The sequence below is a fragment of the Crocuta crocuta genome, unplaced genomic scaffold (genome assembly GCF_008692635.1).
Source record: "Crocuta crocuta isolate KB4526 unplaced genomic scaffold, BGI_CrCroc_1.0 scaffold166, whole genome shotgun sequence".
NCBI classification, from domain to species: domain Eukaryota; kingdom Metazoa; phylum Chordata; class Mammalia; order Carnivora; family Hyaenidae; genus Crocuta; species Crocuta crocuta.
Window position 1 is genome coordinate 1,593,741 of NW_027531018.1, and position 19,262 is coordinate 1,613,002.

General features: G+C 37.8%; 1 protein-coding gene across 6 annotated transcripts in view; it reads left to right on the top strand.

The window, feature by feature from the left end:
• ARFIP1 (ARF interacting protein 1) overlaps window positions 1-19,262 on the top strand; it is a 133,359-nt gene that overhangs the window by 102,481 nt on the left and 11,616 nt on the right. For all 6 annotated transcript variants that reach the window (XM_077770915.1, XM_077770920.1, XM_077770917.1 and 3 more), the window contains one exon: window positions 428-602. In XM_077770915.1, the coding sequence (XP_077627041.1) occupies window positions 428-602 (175 nt within the window). The remainder of the gene's footprint in view (window positions 1-427; window positions 603-19,262) is intronic.

The following is a 19,262-nucleotide window of genomic DNA, read 5'->3' on the forward strand; positions in this document are numbered from 1 at the left end:
AGGATGCTGACCCTCAATATAGCTTCCTTTTACCAGCTAAAGTATGTCATCCTCAAGTCTGCCATCATCATATGCTTTGCTTCATTGGTCTTAGACAATCCCCATGAGAGATAGACCACTTGATCTTGTTAGCATTAGGTTTTGACATCTGTTTCTTTAACTGATTTTTAAATTTTGGAAATTCTCCTTGTCAGTTAATGCTGTACTTTGGGAAGAATAGTTAATTAGATTAATAAGCAGCTCCCCCTTCATGCTTGTATTAATAGCTCTTTGTATTAAAGAAATACATGACTTTAAAAAGATAAGGTATAATATATAGGAATTATTATCTATTAATGTATAATATGAGACTGTCATGTATTTCCAGCTCACCTCCTGACTTTATTTCATTCTGGTTTTGTAAGATGCTTCACTTTGTTCTCTCCAGGATTGAATATGATGCCTATCGCACTGATTTAGAAGAATTGAATCTTGGACCACGGGATGCAAACACTCTGCCAAAGATTGAGCAGTCACAGCATCTGTTTCAAGCACATAAGGAAAAATATGATAAAATGCGTAATGATGTTTCTATCAAGTTGAAATTTCTAGAAGAAAACAAGGTAAATTTAGTCTTTACCTTCTGAGATAAGCTTTCATGGACTTAGTTTATTTGTTTATGTATTTATTTTAATTTAAATCAAGTTAGCGAACATACAGTGTAATAATGATTTCAAGAGTAGGTAGAATTTAGTGATTCATCACTTACATATGACACCCAGTGCTCATCCCAACAGGTGCCCTCCTTAATGCCCCTTATCGTTTAGGCCTTAACCCTGCCCAGCACCCCTCCAGCAACCCTCAGTTTGTTCTCTGAATTTAAGAGTCTTTTATGGTTTGCCTCCTTCTCTGTTTTTATCTTATTTTTGCTTCCCTTCCCCTCTGTTCATCTGTTTTGTTTCTTAAATTACATATATGAGTGAAATCATGTGGTATTTTTCTTTCTCTGACTGACTTAATTTCACTTAGCGTAATACACTCTAGTTCCATCCACATTGTTGCAAATGGCCTTTTGAGTTCAGCCTTTTTGACCACCAAGTAATATTCCATTGTATATGTATACCACATCTTCTTTATCCATTCATCGGTCGATGGACGTTAGGCTCTTTCCATAATTTGGCTATTGTTGATAGTCCTGCTATAAACATTGGGAGGCATGTGTTTAAGGACATTAAGATGATGTCACCCTAGAGCTCAGTTGGTCAAGCGTCTAGCTCTTGATTTTGGCTCATATCATGATCTTGTGAACATGAGGATCAAGCCCCATGTTCGGCTCTGTGCTGAGAGTGGAACCTGCTTGGGATTCTCTCTTAATCTCTCTCTGTTTCTGTCCCTTCCCCACTGGCGTGTACACAAGCGCTCGCACGCTCTCCTCTCTCTTTCTCTCTCTCTCTCTCTCTCTCTATCTCTAAATAAACATTTTTTTTAAATTATTTTCCGGGGTGCCTGGGTCAGTTAAGCATCTAACTTCATCTCAGGTCATGATCTCGTGGTCTGTGAGTTCAAGCGCCTCATCAGGCTCTGTGCTGACAGCTCAAAGCCTGGAGCCTGCTTTGGATTCTGTGTCTCCTGTCTCTTTGCCCCTTCTCCATTCGCTTGCATGCTCACTCTCCGTCTCTGTCTCTCTCTCTCAAAAATAAATAAACATTTAAACTTTCTAATTTTTTTAAATGTTTATTTATATTTGAGAGAGAGAGACAACAAGCAGGGGAGGGACAGAGAGAGAGAGGGAGACAAAGAATCCAAAGCAGGCTCCAGGCTGTGAACTGTCAGCACAGAGCCCGATGCGGCTCGAACTCACAAACTGCATGATCATGACCCGAGCTGAAGTCAGGCACTTAACTGACTGAGCCACCCAGGCTTCCCAAAATAAATAAACATTTAAAAAATAAGTAAATAAAATAATATGTCACCCTAAAGACAAATAAATGTAAAGTTTTTTGTTTCTGTTAACTCCCTTTCATTACAGTGGCAAAATGGAATTTCAGCTGTAATCAGTGTTTGAGTTTTTAGAAAAACAAAAAATATATTTATCTTTCTGTCATGAAAGTAATCACCAACCCCGCTGTCCCAGTCCTCCACATGTTACAGTTGGCAAAAAGATATTTGATGTTCAACTACTGATCTTCAGATCAATATCTCAGATATCTCCGTACCTTTAAAAAGTTACATAATTGGGGCACCTGGCTGGTGCGGTTTGTGGAGCTCAGGGTTGTGAGTTTAAGCCCCATACTGGGTGTAGAGATTATAGGGGGAAAAAAATCTTAAGATAAAACCAAATAAATAAATAAATAATAAAATAAAAAGTTACATAATGATAGATTCTGCTTTGAATATTTTGAAACCTTTTTATTAATGATAGGTACAGATTTCTGGAAGAAAAGAGCATTCTTCCTAGTAATTGATAAATGAGGACTGACTTCAAAGGCCCAGCTTAGAATGATAGTTAGCATAACCTAGAAGAAATAAGCCAAGAAATCGGATTTTCCACATTGTTTTGTGTAACATGAACCCATCCAAGGACGAGAATGGTGAGATCTGAGACGGACCTGCTGTAGGATATGGATTCATAGAGTAAGAAGCTCCCGGGTTTTGGTCTAAGTACAGGACAGGTTCCTTTGGTGAACATGTCTAACATGGCATGCACACTCAGTTTAGTAAGGGGGACCGCAGTTCTGGACAGAGGAGATGGTAGTGGGCACAGCACAGAGCGGGTGGAGCAGCTCAGTCTTGAGGCGGTGGGGTCTTCCCACCGCATGGTAGTGGTCCACTCGTGCTTTTCACATCCTCTGAAGTCACAACAGGTCTTCAAATCTGCTTTCTTTTAAGTTCCGTACCTCTTAAAATCATTNGGAGCGGGTGGAGCAGCTCAGTCTTGAGGCGGTTAGTGGTCCACTCGTGCTTTTCACATCCTCTGAAGTCACAACAGGTCTTCAAATCTGCTTTCTTTTAAGTTCCGTACCTCTTAAAATCATTCTTTAGTTTTAATTGTCTGTTGACATGTTCTTGTTTTTCCTTAACATTTTTTTAGAAACTCCTTGGCTGCCATAAACTCTGCAGAGCCCTGCACTATCACTCACTTTGTTTTAGCAGCAGTGGGTGAAAAGTATTCAGCAGAAACCATTACAGCGATAGTAAAGAGAACCTCAGCAGAGTTATCAGACACATTTCCCAGCATCAGTGAGACAAGAAGGCAGTACAGCCTTCCAGCATTCATTAGCTCGCACACAAGATGTCATTCTTTGTAGTCCTTCATATATCTCTCTAGATGTTCTCTATGGGTACATATGTACAGAGAGATAGATCAGTTACACTGCTTAATATTTTAATGGATAGAAATAGATTAATACTTAGATATAGGTGTATATTTTAAATACAAAAATATTTTTTTATATACTCCTCTGTAACAGTTCTGCACTGTGCAGTATAGTGCTAACTGAGATATGCCAGCTAGCATTTTAGAGGCTCTATCCGAAGCTAATTTAAAGGAAAAGGAATTCACCTAATTTGCCGGTGCAGGACCTCAGCAAATAGAGAAAATGATTTTAGGAAATCTGTAAAACGGAAACTGTGTGCTGTTGGAATCTAATGATATTGTGTGCTATCCTCTGGATAATGAGATTATGGGTAATTTTTGTTTTCTATACATTTTTCTATATTTTAGATGATTCTGTTGCCTTTATAAATAAAAGGAGAGAAAGTTATGTTGAAAGGATCAGTACCCCAAAGCAGCTCTGCTTCTGTGGTTCTTGCCAGAGTAAATAACAGTCGAAAAACCACACAAGGATAAGCAATGGCCATGTGACTGCTACGTGTCTTAATATAACTACTTTCGGAACTTAGGAGAACCCCAGATGTAGACATGAATTAGTGAAGGCACTTATTTGTCAATTACTATGCATTTTACGTGTATTCTTTCACTTAATCCTTATGACAGTCTTCATACTTTAATTCTTTCAGTAAATATTACTGGATACTTTACTGGGGATATGTCAGTGAAGAAAAAAGACAAAATCTCTGTCCTTTGGAAGCTTACTTTCTTATTAGTCACATACTCTCATCATCTGTATTTCACAGATGAGTGAATTCATTTCACATCGTCTGTAATCATATATGCCCTGCTCTTCTGATCTTTTGAACCTCTGTCTCTCTGATCTGTCCACTATAAAGTTGCTCCTCACTTATTAGGAAGAGTTGTATGACATACCTAGGCTCTTCTTCCTTTTCATGTGTCCAGGAGAAGTTCTAGAACTGGGAACATCAAAATCAATCCTTGAGCTATGGAAAATAGACTGAAAAATTATTTGGGGCCTATATAAATCTAGCGTCATTACTGGCTGAAGTAGCCTTGTGTTGCTCATATGAGAAATAGAAAGGAGATACAGAGGTGGCAGGTAGAAAAGAAATTGTATACTTTCTCCTCTGTCTTTGGTTTGCCTCCCTTGTTTTTTGCTGTCCTCTGCTCTGCTCTAGAATTGAACAGCACATGCTAATGAATAGGCACATTGGACTGTATCTTTCACAAAAAAAAATTCCAGATTAAGAACGTGAAAACCTGGGTTCCAGACCCACTTCTGCTACCTAATATCATTATGACCTTGGACAAGTCTCTCCAAGCTTCTGTATTTTCCTCTGGAAAATGAGGGTAAATCATGTGTTGTGTTAAGCGAACAGAAAAAAACCACACTGTCCTCTATAAAGGGTAAAGTACTGTTCACCAGTGTTTATAGGATCCCTGTTGTGTGCCAGGCACTTTGCTAGGTGAAGGGATGGAGGAGAAGGAAAATAAAGTTTATGAACTTAGGGAATCACAAAAGCATAAGATGGGTTTGTTTTCTAGAAGTCATCCTCTTCACACCTTCCCCTGGTGGCTTTTAAACTTAGCCTGTATCCTGCCTACTTTGTGTCTCTTTTACAGATACGAGTAGAGATTGACATTAGAAAAGATGCTATAGGAGACATGAACTATATTTATTTCAACAAACATATTAATTTGCAATACTAAGTTTATATCATTTGGCATAACATAAGCAATACTTTCTCAGTGGTTAAAGATAATGACATGATTGTTCAGGGAAATCTTTTTTTTTTTTTTTTTAAATGATTTATTTATTTCTAGGAGAGAGAGAGAGAGAGAGCGTGAGCAGGGGAGGGTCAGAGAGAGAGGGAGTCACAGACTGAAACAGGCTCCAGGCTCTGAGCTGGCAGTCAGCACAGAGCCTGACGCGGGGCCCGAACCCACGAACCGCGAGATCATGACCTAAGCGAAAGTCGGACGCTTAACCGACTAAGCCACCCAGGCGCCCCTGTTCAGGGAAATCTTAAAAATCCATGGAAGAGCTAGGACTCAGCCTAGCCTTAAAAGATCAGGAGGACAGGCCAAACAGAATTGGGAGGAGAACCTTCTCGGCAAGGGCAGTGGCCTGCATGTAAGAGTAGAGGAATACTCATGTTTAGTAGACAAGTAGACTACCGTAATGGAACATAACCTTCACATGCTTTAAAGGAAGAGAGAATCAGAAAGGTAATTGTAAGCCATATTGTGTAGAGCCCTGGTCACATAAAAATTGAATTGTGGCTTCAAAAAGGATGCATACTGTACTGAGTAATGAGGGACCAGCCAGGCCATCTCTAAAGTTTAGATGTCTGTCACACAGCTCTTACATCAAACTTCATCTTGTTGGTATTGGAGAAATTTGTAAAGTTAGGAGTAACAGGAAAAAATATATATAAATATGACTTAAAAACATTGCAGTTTAAAGGAAGGAAGAAAGTAGAAGCATGCAGACCATTAAGGAATCTTTTATAGCCAAATGAAATGATAAAGAGCCTGGCCAGGGTAAATTCCAATAGCAGCAGAAAGGAAAGAATATAGTGATTTCAAGGCTGCATGAGAGGGGTTAGGAAATCAAGAGGAAGCTAGTTTGGCTTGAAGGTTGTAAGGGATGAGGATTGGGTATTTGTGCCATTTAACCCAGTGCTTATTTGAGATGACGACAAAATACTCATATACAAACAGTTGGTAGGATATTAATGATGTGAGGTTGTAGTTCGAATGAGCAGGGTCAGGGCTTCAGAGATAAAGGTTTGGAAGTCATTGCCTTTGAGAATAACATTGTTGTTGCATCTTCTTTTGACCTTACTATAAAAAAATTTTTTTTAATCTGCCTTTATTCTCAAGGATTTGTATTCTTAGATAGCCTGGAGACAGTTTTGTTTTCAGCTTTCCACAGTGGTCATTAACCTAAGTTTCAATTTGAACTCCGTAACCAGCTGTGTCTAAAATAAAATCTATAAAGAGGCTCTGATCTTTCTCTCTTATTTAACTCTTCAAAACTATAAAGAGATAGTACTGATCTCTGCTGTATTTTAAGCCAATCAATAACTGTAATTTGGTTGATGACTTAGATTCATGAGAAAACTTTTATTGTTGAGCAACTTTTACCCTTTTATTTTTAATAACTCTAACAAAGGGAGGAAAAAACAGGCCTTTACTCTTACAAACTGTCTTATCATCCCTGTTTGCTTTCTTGGCAGTGCAAACTGCCTCAAATCTTGTTTCTTTCTTCTTTTGTTAAACTAAGCTGAATTTGTACCTTAATATCTCTCTTATACAAAGATGTCAGGTAGTCCACTTAGCACTTGAATTTTAACAAAATATATATACTCTTCCCATTTCTTAAATATTGTATATTGAATTTTTTAACATATAGGTTATTTTAAACATCATGGAGTGTGTTAGTTTGTAATTGGATAATGTCCTGAAGGCTTTTCTTTACAGCTGTTTTTGCAACTTTTGGGGGAGGGGGCTTTCTTTCAGATCTCTCATTTCATGGCTTTTGAAGTGTCTTCCCATAGCAACACTTCTGTTCTAAAATGAGAGGCCAGGTTACCAGACAACTAAAATGATGCAAAAGTAAAAGCAAATAGTCATTGAATAAAGGACTAAGAACCATTCCTGTGACTGTTGTAATACATTGTAGTAGCCAAACATTGTGTGAATGTTTTTGTTTCATTCTTACAACTTAAAAAAAAATTTGTTTTTCAGAAGGACTGAAAGGTGGATTCTTAGTTATATTTTAGAAAATTGAAGTGTTTATATGTAGTTAGTCTAGCCTTCCTTCTTTCTGGCAAAATGAAGACAATAGATGTGTAAAATACACACATTCCTGTGTTTTGTGTATGCGTTCATGCTGATTGATGCGTGCACATCCCTCTTGTCATTTACTCTTAATGGAGAAACTTGAATTCTTCTATTTTGTACAATCTGTGCTCTTTATCCACTCACCCCCAAGATACATTGTGTTTACCTTTAACCTAAACAACCCTTAGTAATCTCTGATACTCTTCCTGTTTTACTAAACAACATTGAGTTGCATAGCAGTAACAACAGTTAATTAGTCTCTTCTAATGTTTCTGTTTCATCATTATTTCTCCTTTTTCTGTCCTTTGAGTAACATGAGCTGTTTTTGTGGGTTTGTTGTTTTTTTTTTTTCTAGGAGAGAGAGAGAGACAGTGTGAGCAGGGGAGGGTCAGAGAGAGAGGGAGACACAGACTCTGAAAAAGACTCCAGGCTTTGAGCTGGCAGTCAGCACAGAGCCCGACCCGGGGCTTGAACCCACGAACCGGGAGATCATGACCTAAGCGAAAGTCAGACGCTTAACCGACTAAGCCACCCAGGCGCCGCACATGAGCTGTTTTGTGACTTAAGGCAGTTTATGTACCTTTTACTGTTCCTTTCATGGTTCAAAACAAAATATAGGCTACTTTAGTAAAGAGAAGCAACATTTCTGGTATTTTGTAGACTTTGTGAGAAAGATACCATGCCTCCTTTTTTTAAATTTTTTTTAATGTTTTATTTATTTCTGAGAGAGAGAGACACCGTGAACAGGGGAGGGTCAGAGAGAGAGGGAGACACAGAATCTGAAGCAGGCTCCAGGCTCTGAGCTGTTAGCATAGAGCTCGATGCAGGGCTCGAACCCACGAGCCGTGAGATCATGACCTGAGCCAAAGTCAGATGCTTAACTGACTGAGCCACCCAGGTGCCCCCCATGCCTCCTTTTACAGCCCTCATGATGCCTAGCAATGTTGTTAAATATATAATAGTTATTTTAGCAAACGTGAGTTTGCGTGTCTTCCCAGAATTGAGATATACTGCAGCGAAGAGAAAGAGATGGAAGAAAATGAGAATCAGCACTATCCACAACAGGATAGAAGGGCAAATCCTGATTACTTCATTCTTTGCTCTAGTGAGGGCAAAGCATACTCTCTCAAAAATGCCTCTATTGTCTGCAGTGTGTACTGTTTGGGAAGAGGAAGCAAAACATTTACAGAAAAAATATGTATGTCGTTGTGAGCAATTCATTTTTTTTAAAAACAACTTTTTATATGGCTTGGAATCACATAAAATATGAAAAATAATTTAAATTAATATTTCCTTTAAGATAACTATAATTTAACTTGGGAGTGGTAAATCTCTTTTCAGGGGTCCTAATGTATTAGGAGACAAAAACTTGAATGTATCAAAAGAGTCAACAAAGCAGCTTAGAGTATAAATAAAAAGTAAGAATCTTATTAGTTTTATTATGTTATTATTTTAAGAAAGATGAAATATGCTGTTACTTTAAGGTAATGTCAGTTAATTAGCAGTACCCATTAAATGCAGGGATTTTCCCTCTGTAACGTTTCAGTGACTTGAGGATGACAAGGGGGACTAAAAAAGATGAACCAGACTTGGGATGTATCCTGGACACGTATTTGATGAATATACTTACTTAATTTAAAAACCTTTTTTAAAAAATATCATAGTCATTCTGAATCTTAGGTTGATGAAAAAACTGTTGTTTTCACTCAATACCATGTTTCATATATAATCACAATACAGTAATATTTCTGAATATTAGGATCTCTGTTCTAATGTATTATTTAATATATTTTTTCTAATATATTACAGACTTATTTCATGTGTATCTTATTATGAATATAGCTTTTCAGAGAAAATCCATGAACTAAAATGGGAAGCAGGAGGAAGAGGGAATATACAGAGAATAAAACACCCTAGAACAAAGTAAACATTCATGCAATCTGAGCTGGCTATATATGCAGTTGTGATGAGTCAGTGACTATACAAATACATACTGTAATAGGAAATATTTAAAACCTAGTACATTTTTGTAAAAATAGGCTATAAATGTTTGGGAAAACCTGGAAGGCAAAGGTATTCCTTGTTTACTAAAACTTGTCTTTGAGAAGAAAAAAAAAATAAACCTCTGATTTTTAAAACTGGATATTTCTTGCCAAATATTAAGAAGCTTGTTAATCATTACTTAATATGTACAAGCAGATATATTCTTGAAATATTTTTCTTCACTGTCAAAAGAGAAGGACCCTAACTTCTTACTCTTGATACTTTTTTTTTTTTTACAAATAGTTTATTGTCAAATTAGTTTCCACATAACACTCAGTGCTCATCCCCACAAGTGTCCTCCTCCATGCCCATCCCCCCTCCCCCCCACATCCATCAGTCCTCAGTTTTTGTCAGCATTCAAGAGTCTCTCATGGTTTGCCTCTCTCCCTTTCCCCCACCATTTCCGCCCTTCTTCTCCCCCTTGTTCCTCCGTCAAGTTCCTCCTAATCCTCCTATACGTGCAAACATATGATATTTGTCCTTCTCTGCCTGACTTATTTCGCTCAGCATAACACCCTCAAGGTCCATCCATGTTGCTACACATGGCCAGATTTCATTGTTTCTCATTGCCATGTAGTATTCCATGGTATAGATAAACCACATCTTCTTGATCCATTCGTCTGTTGATGGACACTTAGGCTCTTTCCATGTTTTAGCTATTGTGGAGAGTGCTGCTATGAACATTGGGGTACATGTGCTCCTATGCCTCAGCATTTCTGTATCCCTTGGGTAAATTCCTAGCAGTGCTATTGCTGGGTCATAGGGGAGTTCTATTGTTAGTTTCCTGAGGAACCTCCACACTGTTTTCCAGAGGGGCTGTACCAGTTTACATTCCCACCAACAGTGTAGGAGGGTGCCCGTTTCTCCACATCCTCGCCAGCATCTAGAGTTCTCTGATTTGCTCATTTTAGCCACTCTGACTGGCGTGAGGTGGTATCTCAGTGTGGTTTTGATTTGTATTTCCCTGATGAGGAGGGATGCTGAGCATCGTTTCATGTGTCTGTTGGCCATCTTGATACTTTTTAAATATTCATTCCAATGACTTACTATCATCTTCTAAGGCATACCTGTCCAGAATCAGTCTGAAATTTGTAATCAAAAGCTGGAGAATGTGAGAGGAAGAGTACAACTAGCTAACTAATTCGTATGGTCTCTCTGTCAGTTGTGTTGAGATGTCCAGATTTTTGTGAAGAAATATTTTGTACACAAAACTTAAAAGCCTTCCAGAAGGGATAGCTTTATAATCATTAACTGTTGTTTTTATAGATTTGATTTGGTCTTCTCTCTGTCTCTCTCTGTCTCTCTGGCGATTATAAGGTACTTAAGTTTTCTGACCCTTTTTGGTCAGAAGCGATCAGTTCATTTGGAGGATAGCGTTCGAGTTTCATTTTCCTTTTGTATATGTTAGAAGAGAATGGATTGTTTGTTTACACTTTGTTGGAATAGATGCACTTATAAAAATTTTCTTCTTGGACCGCCTGGGTGGCTCAGTCGGTTAAGTGTCCGACTTCGGCTCAGGTCATGATCTCAAGGTTCTTGAGCTCGAGTCCCGCATCAGGCTCTGTGTGGACAGCTCGGAGCCTGGACCCTGCTTTGGATTATGTGTCTCCTTCTCTCTCTGCCCCTCCCCTGCTCAGTCACTCACTCTCTTTCCTCTCAAAAATAAATATTTAAAAAAAATTACTTCTTAACTATTACTGCTGTAGTGTCACCTGTTCTATAAATGGCTGATATCTGTGTACTGCTCAGATCCACATTTCACTTATTTGGCCAACCATAGGTACCAAGTCAGATTGCCAGGTTTTGTGATTAAGGTGAGTTTTCAAGTGATCAATTTAAAATTTCAACAGATCACTGGTATTCTGCATTAGGTTTGGTGGCAGTGGCATTACTGCACTTTTTTCTTTAGTTATTAGTAGTTACAGTCTCTTTGATTTACTTAAAAATGAAACCTTTAATCGCCATTTCTGAGTAAAATTGCAGAAGACACTAGCAGTGTTTAAGAATTTGAAGGGCGCCTGGGTGGCCCAGTTGGTTAAGCATCCTACTCTTAATTTCAGCTTAGGTTGTGATCAAGACCTACGTAGGGCTCTGCACTGACAGCAGGGAGCCTGCTTGGGATTCTCTCTCTCTCTCTCTCTCTCTCTCCCCCTCAAAATAAATAAACTTAAAAAAATAAATAATTTGACTTGGCATTGTTCTTTTTAACCTTTACTTGAAGTCCTCTCAGTAATGACTCAACACTTTGGTTATGACCATATATGCCTTTCATGACTCATCTGGCTTTGCAAGATTAAAGAAAATCATTTGATAACTAGTTTTTTTTTCTTTATTCCTCTTACACCTTATAACATTCTGGCTTTCTCTCTGTATTTCTTCCTTTAAATTTTCAAAAAAAATGCACTTTTCAAAAATTATTCAGTAAATTTTTCTAGGTCCTTATTTGGGGCTATTATAATGCCTTATCCTAAAGAAATATTGTATAAAGGTATTATGACAAACTTCTTGCTGACAAGCAATATACAGTCTACTGGAGGACATATAGTAAAACCTATTATATACAAAATGTTGATTTATGCAGGGGAAAGAACTACCGGATCCGATGAAGAAGAACATGAGTGTGGCCAGTATGGGCTTCTAGAAGTAGCTGCTAGGCTAGGTGGCACGGCTTGAAAAGAACCACACAAGAATGAGTAACAGGAGCATGGTGGAAAAAGTTAGGGAAAAAATCCTTGAAGAGACTCTGGAGCATATGTTTTAAGTTATCTATAAACTTTTGTTAAATCTTCTGTTCTCTTCTGAAAGCAGCGTGTAGTATAACTGCTTATGAGTTTTTTTTTTTAAAGAAAATAGCTGTTTTATCATAATGAATTTTGATAAAACTTTTTTATTAAGCTTCTAAACAGTTGTTAGGTACATAGGATCAGAATTTTTGTAAGTTGTATAAGAGAATGGGTTCTTAATCTTTAAAAAAAAAAAAAGTTTTCCGAGACATAAGACAGAACCACACTTATAATGGAAAACCATTTTATGAATGTAACGATGGGTGTGAATGGACCATTGGCTTGTCTGTAAGTTCTTGTTGCCCAGTGTCCAAAGGCCAGTGAAAACAGGTCACCTAATTGATTAAAGGAAATACTCAGTTCCTAACTACTTTTCCGTACCTAAATTAATTATCTAGGAGCTCAAATGCTATCTTGAATGATTTTTGGTACTTAATGTTTCCTCTAGCAACTTAAAAGTTTCTTTCTTCCCCTGTGTACTACCCTGCTACCCAGGGCTTTCTCCAGTTAAAGCACATACCATACTGTGTCGTGAATGTCTGTTAGTCTGTTTCTTTCCCTAGAGGTTAAGCTCCATGGCTGCATTTATAGAGCATTCCCTTTAAGTATTTTGTTTAATACCTAGAGGCGCCTGAGTGGCTCAGTTGGTTGAGCATCGGACTTCGGCTTAGGTCATGATCTCACGGCTCGTGGATTTAAGCCCCACGTCAGGCTCTGTGCTGACAGTTAGCTCAGAGCCTAGAGCCTGTTTCAGATTCTGTGTCTCCCTCTCTCTCTGACCCTCCCCTGCTCACACTGCCCCCCCCTTCTCTCTCTCTCTCAGAAATAAATAAAACATTAAAACAAATTTTTTTAAGAATTTGTTTAATATCTAAATGTGTATGTCTACTACTGTGCTCTAGATGATCATATACCAGTGTACAGATGATGATACTGAAGTTCAGAGAGGTTAAATAATTTGCCCAAAGCCTCACAAGGGGGAGAAAACTATGCATTGAGAATTTTAACCTACCATTGGATAAAGAATTACAAGACCTTAGCACAGTTCCGTGACCTATCATTACTGGAATTGTGTTATCTGCTTTTCGAAGTAGGACTGCCTTTTTTTCCCTCCTAGGATGCTTTTTTTTTTCACATACTTGCCCAAGATCTGTTGAAACCTATCCCCATGAGTCAGAAAAATAAAATCTATTCTTCTACCTCCACTTGTGGTTCATATTTGTCTTTCCTTCTCTTCCTCCCTTCCCAGTGCCCACACCCATATTTCTGATCATACTTTTTTCTCAGCTGTTGCTTTGACACGACAGACATTTCCAAAGCTATTACAAAGTGATAAAATTATATTTCACAAGCCTAATAAAAGGCCAAGACCAGTATACTTTTTTGTTTGGTATTTTTCTGCTTTTTTACTTATTAAAAAAGATCAATGATTGGCAGAGAAAACATATAATTATACATTTTTAAATAATTGGAGGTAAAGAAAGGAATTAGTTCTTTACATGTTGGTGGTTGGAGACGTCTTACTAAAGAATAATTTTAGGGGTGCCCGGCTGGCTCAGTTGGTGGAGCATGTGACTCGATCTCAGGGTTGTTAAGTTCAGGCCCCACGTTGTGTAGAGATACTTAAAAATAAAATCTTAAAAAAAAAAAAGGGTTTATGTCAACTTTTCCTCACATGTTTAAGCCAACCCCAGTATTGTTCACTTAATACAAACCCTTATATTATAGAATTATTGGGAAAGCCAATAATTGCTTCGAAGAAACTTAACGATTATAAATATATTAGAACGAGTTACTTTTATTTGAACTAGAAATTGCCTCTTTTTAAAATTATTTTCATATCTCTGATAAGAAGGTAGGTAATCTAAATTTGATTTGGAAAAAAGTTCATTTGGTAGAAATAAAGTGCCTTTTGATGATTTTGATGCCTATGCAGTAATACTTTAAATTTTTCAGTTAGTAAACTTTGTAAATGGTATTTATCTTCTATTGATATATGCTGTGTAAGCAGGAGACAGTTTTCAGTATAATCCACTTGGCATCGGCTCTCAGTCCTGCTCTTAAATTTCTCTTCCCCAGTTTCTATTTAAAACCTCAGCTTGTCTCTGCCTTAGTAGTCAGTGTTGAAGTTTGTTTTGCCCTTTAACAATCAAAGTATTGTATGGCATATTTTAGGTCATTCACCAGATGTTGCTATCGTGGTTTTGCCTATGTCTGATCCGGGTTGCTCATTGTTTGGCACATCTTTATGAAAGTTCTTTGTAATTGAGTTCACAATGATTTAGTGTATTTCTAAATTACTGTAATTGTTTCTGATGTTAGGTTTTGAAAATTTGTCGTATTTGTCATCATCCCATTTCTGCCTGGAACTGTTACCTCTATCTTCTTTTGCTCCTTTTTTAAATCTGTTTCTCTGTTGTTTTTCACTCATCCTTAAAGCCTCTTTAAATCTTTTCTAAGTTAGCACATACATAAATAGTTCCCGCTCTATAAGTATGGAAAGAGTGTATGAAAGTTTCATATTGAATTATTTTTCATAATTTAAAAAGAATTTTATTTCTTTCATCCGCACCAAATTTTGTGTTAGATCCTATCTTGAGGATATTTAAATGCAACATCAGAGCCAGTGACAAAATGAGGAAGGAGGTTAAAACATATCTTTTGTACATTCCTACGTTTCCCTTAAGTGCCCTGCCATACTTTTTGTTTGCTTGTTTCAGGCTTTGTCTAAGAGCTTTCCAAAATTTATTCTTTATTGCCTTAAGAATAGAGCAAGGTTAGCATAGGTGAAAGAACATGGACCTATCTTGGGGGAAGACCTTCCACATCCCAGCCCATCTGCTCCCTAACTATGTAACCTCCGGCAAGTTACTTAACTTTCTGAGTGTTTTTTTAACTGTAACATGGAGAGAAGAGAAGCCTGTGCAAAGTAGACATAAGGGTAACATCTTACCTGTCACATAGAAAGTGCTTAAAAAAAGTGAGTGTCACCCACCATATCAAAGAATAGTCTGACAAAAATACTTGGCTGTTTTTTTCATTCCGTTTTATTTTTATTCTGGTCATCACTTCTCATGATCCGATAATATAAATGTAAATGTAAATTGCAAATGTGTAATGACCCTAAAGTACTTCCTCAAACATTGTTGGCTTTTTGCACCTTCTCCTAAAAGTGCATTCTGACCTTTCCCCCACCTTACTTTCTTCATCTCTCTTCCTAAGCCAGTTCTGTTTGAGAAACTGGTATCTGTCCCAGGCTGACCGTCACAAGGCCAAATAGCCTACTAAAGTAAACCTGATAAACAAGCCAAGTAACTTAAAATAACACTTTTAAGTCTCATTAAAACTACTTATACATAGTGACAACTGCATAGTCATTACCAAGATTGCAAAAACTAGTTCTGTAAAATTGTATTTGCAGCTGTTTTTCTATATTACTAATTGTTCTTAAACGTCCTGAGGACTCTGTGGCATCAGTCAGAGCTATGTTGATATTATAGAAATAATACAGTCATTATGTGAAGACATCATATAAATACATACTGTAGTGAAAATTACTTCATCAAAAATTTAAAGAAAATGAAGCAAAAATAGGCAGAAATCCCAAAGTTTTAATATGTTTAGTGTAGAAAGTAAATATATTCATACTGATAATTCATTTACTAATTTATTTTAGTTTCCATTTATTTTTGTGTTAGTAATGGTTTGAGTGGTTAAGAGTCAATTTACCATTCCTATTTAAATTTCCATCTAATTTTTAAGACCTGCTACCAAAACTAAACATTGTACTAGAATAACACTTACATAATCGGTACTAATAGAAAAATGAGGTAAGTTAACCTGTTTTGGTATAAAAAGGCTTCTGAGATTAAAGTAACAATGAAATTTTATATTTTATTTCCATAATTACAATTGAAAAGCTGTGAATCCCTAAAAGCTGTTTCTGTACCAGGGAACTGCTCTGAAGTGTGTATATACTTGAAAAGGCTTACACATCAACCTTCTCACAATTACTGGGAGTGTGTTTTTGTGAAAATGGGTATTGTGTCATTTTGTTGTGAAAACTACAATTCAGTCTTAAAAAGCACACTCTTTCCTTAATTTCCTGTGGGTTAAGTTTCAGTGGAGTTGGACATTTTGCATACAGGTAACGCACCTGGTTTGAGGCTTTGTTAGTGGGCTACTAAGCCTTCTTCAGCTTGGTATGTGTTTGTGTTGAGTTTGTCAGCTACCTCCCAGGGGTACAGAAACTGATTTCTCAGTGGACATTTGTGTTGACTGACATTTGTACAGTTAGGTAAAAAATTGTCTGGTTCCCTTCCCACTTTCTGACAATAACTTTCAGACTGTTGTAACAGCTCTCTCAAGGTACAGTACATGAATCCAATCCCACTCCACTCTCATTGTCTCCTTTCATCCTAAAATACTGGGAATTAACATTCAAGCCAAAAATTTTTATGACCCGATGAGCAATAAAGTAACTGACTAGAATCTATTTCTGAAAATTAGAACCTCACACTAAAATACTGAAACCCCTTAGTTGCTCTATAGCTCTAGGAGCCAAGGATCATCCAAGAAAACAAAAAACAAAAACAAGAAAGGCCAAATCATACTAGTAAGCCACGTTGGAAAATTACTTTGTGACCCAGGGAGGTTACTCATGCAAAAGCCTTAAAAATACCTTTAAGTAGGGAAGAGTGTTTAGTTAATGGGCTGGTTCATAAACTTTCAGTTGAATTTCATAAATCTCTGAAATAAAAGCTAGTTTTTGTCCTTAAAAATATATAGAAATAATGTTTTTCTATTGAAAGACTTTTTGAGAAACTAAAAGACTTTTTGAGAGCCATTTGAGTTTCCAAATATATTCATTTTATATATGTACACAAATACACACACAGACACCTCTATTTAGAAAGCAGTTTTCTCAGAAAAATTCAGTAGAAATTTTCCTTTAGTAGAGAGGAACTATAAAAATTATCTTAATCTGTTTCTTCATTATACTGCTGTTCTGAACTCTATCCAGTGTCAAAAATAGCATCGCCATGTATCTGCCTGAAAACCATCTAACACTTGTCTCAAAAGGAGCTCTTGAGAGCCACCTCTCCCCCTCCTCCTCACTTGCCCTTCGCATAGCCTTTGCCATATCAGTGTGTGGTAACTTTATGTTTTCACTTGTTCAAGGCAAAAGCCTGGGCACCTTCTTTGTTCTTGCTCTCCCCCATAGCTGTTGGCTTTACTTTCACAGTGTATTGAGACTCCCACCTCTTCTCACTGCTTCCCCGGTTACCACCTTCATCCAGAACACCAGTATCTCACCTGGGCTTTTGCTGTAGTATTCTAACGGGTCTCTCTTTTCTACCTTTGCATGCTTATTAAAGTAAATCAGATATTGTCATTTCTCTGCTCAGAATCTTCCAGTGCCTTCTCACCTCACTCAGAAAAGTGGCCACAGTCTCTACGATGACATCTAAGGTCCTACATTATCCAGCTCCCCCATTACTTATCTGACCACATCTCCTACCAGACCCTTACTACAGTGACCCAGCCACACTGGCCTTCTTGCTGCTTCTCAGACATACCAAGCACACCACCCACCTTAGGACTGTAGTACTTGCTATTTCCTCTATCCAGAGTGTTACTCTTCTAGCCTCATTAGAAAACATAAAGTATCGGGGCGCCTGAGTGGCTCATTCAGTTAAGCATCTGATTTTGGCTCAAGTCATGATCTCACAGTTCATGAGTTCAAGCCCCGCTTCAGGTGAGCATGAGCAGCCCCACCTCTCTCTCTCTCCCCCTCTCTCTCCCTCTCTCTCTCTCTCTCTCTCTCTCTCTATCCCTCCTGGGNGATTCTCTCTCTGCCCCTTACTCACTTGCACCCTCTCTCAAAAAGAAAAAAAAAAAAACAAAAAACTTAAAAGTATCTCAAAGCTCACTCACTTTCTTAGGTCTTTATTCAGAGGTCATCTCACCTGAGACCTCTTGTAGCATTCTATTTACATTGCTGCACTTTGCCATATGTGTATCTCATATTCCCCATTGCTGCTTAATTTTTCTGCATAACACATGCCACCATCTAACATACTGTATATTTTACTTAACCTTGTTTCTCTTTCTTCTCAATAGAATGTAAGCTTCTTGAGAGCAGAGTTGTCTTTTTGTCGATTGTTTGCATTCCAGACCCTACACTAGTGCCTGGCACAGGCAGACCCTTAGTAATATTTATTGAATGAATGAAAGTAACATTTTAGGTGTGGTGGTTTTTTCTCTGAATATAAAAGGGGGATGACTAGTTCATTAGAGCACTGAATAGTGCAGATGGTCAGTGAAGGTATGATGCATACACAGACTTTATCTTTCACAACCTTTCCCTTTTTTAATAATGTAAAAATGTTAAGTACATTCAAAAGAATGTTTAACATATAGACAAAATATGAAGAATAACAACAACAACAAAATAGCCATGTTCCCACCACCCAGGTTAAGAAACACAACCATCAGCATTTTTGAAGCCGCCTCTGGGCTTTTCCTCACCTCATCCTTCCCCTTCTCCTCCCTCCAGAACCCCTATTCTGAATTTTGTTTATTGTTCCTGTTGGTTTCCTTTATAGTTTTGCCACTTGTGAATGTACCATTCAGTAACACATGTATTTCTGAACTGTATATAAGTGGAATCCTCCTGTGGACGCTCCTCTGCAGCTCGTTGTTTTGCTCTGATGTTCCCGAGACCCATCCACACTGATGCATGTGGCTCCAGTTCATTTATTTTCACTCCTGTGTACTGTCGCCACTGCATGAAGAGACTGCAGTTTATTTATCCATTTGCCTGTAAATACAAGCTTTGGTTTGTTTCCTTGTTCTTTAATGCTAGAAACAGTGCTGCTGTGAACATGATCCTCCCTGTCTCATAAAACACACGTGCAACTTTCTCTGTGGTGTATTCTTAGGAGTTAAAGGACTGTCCAGTGGGATATACGCATCCTTCATTTTATAGATCAGTGCTAAGTCGTTTTCAAATGTAGTTGTACAAATGTATACAACAAATCTGTATCAACAGTGGGCAAGAGTTTTAATTGTTTTTTCTTAATGTAGAAGCTATAAAGTGGCATCCCAGTGTCGCCAGGCACAGGGGCGCCAGAGCACCTGGCTCCAAGGGTCCCAAACAGACCAGGTTTGGCCACTCACTGCCAACAGAACCCAAAGGCCAGAGAGACCAGCAGTGCTGAAACAGAAAAATAATTTATTTCAGTGAGGCC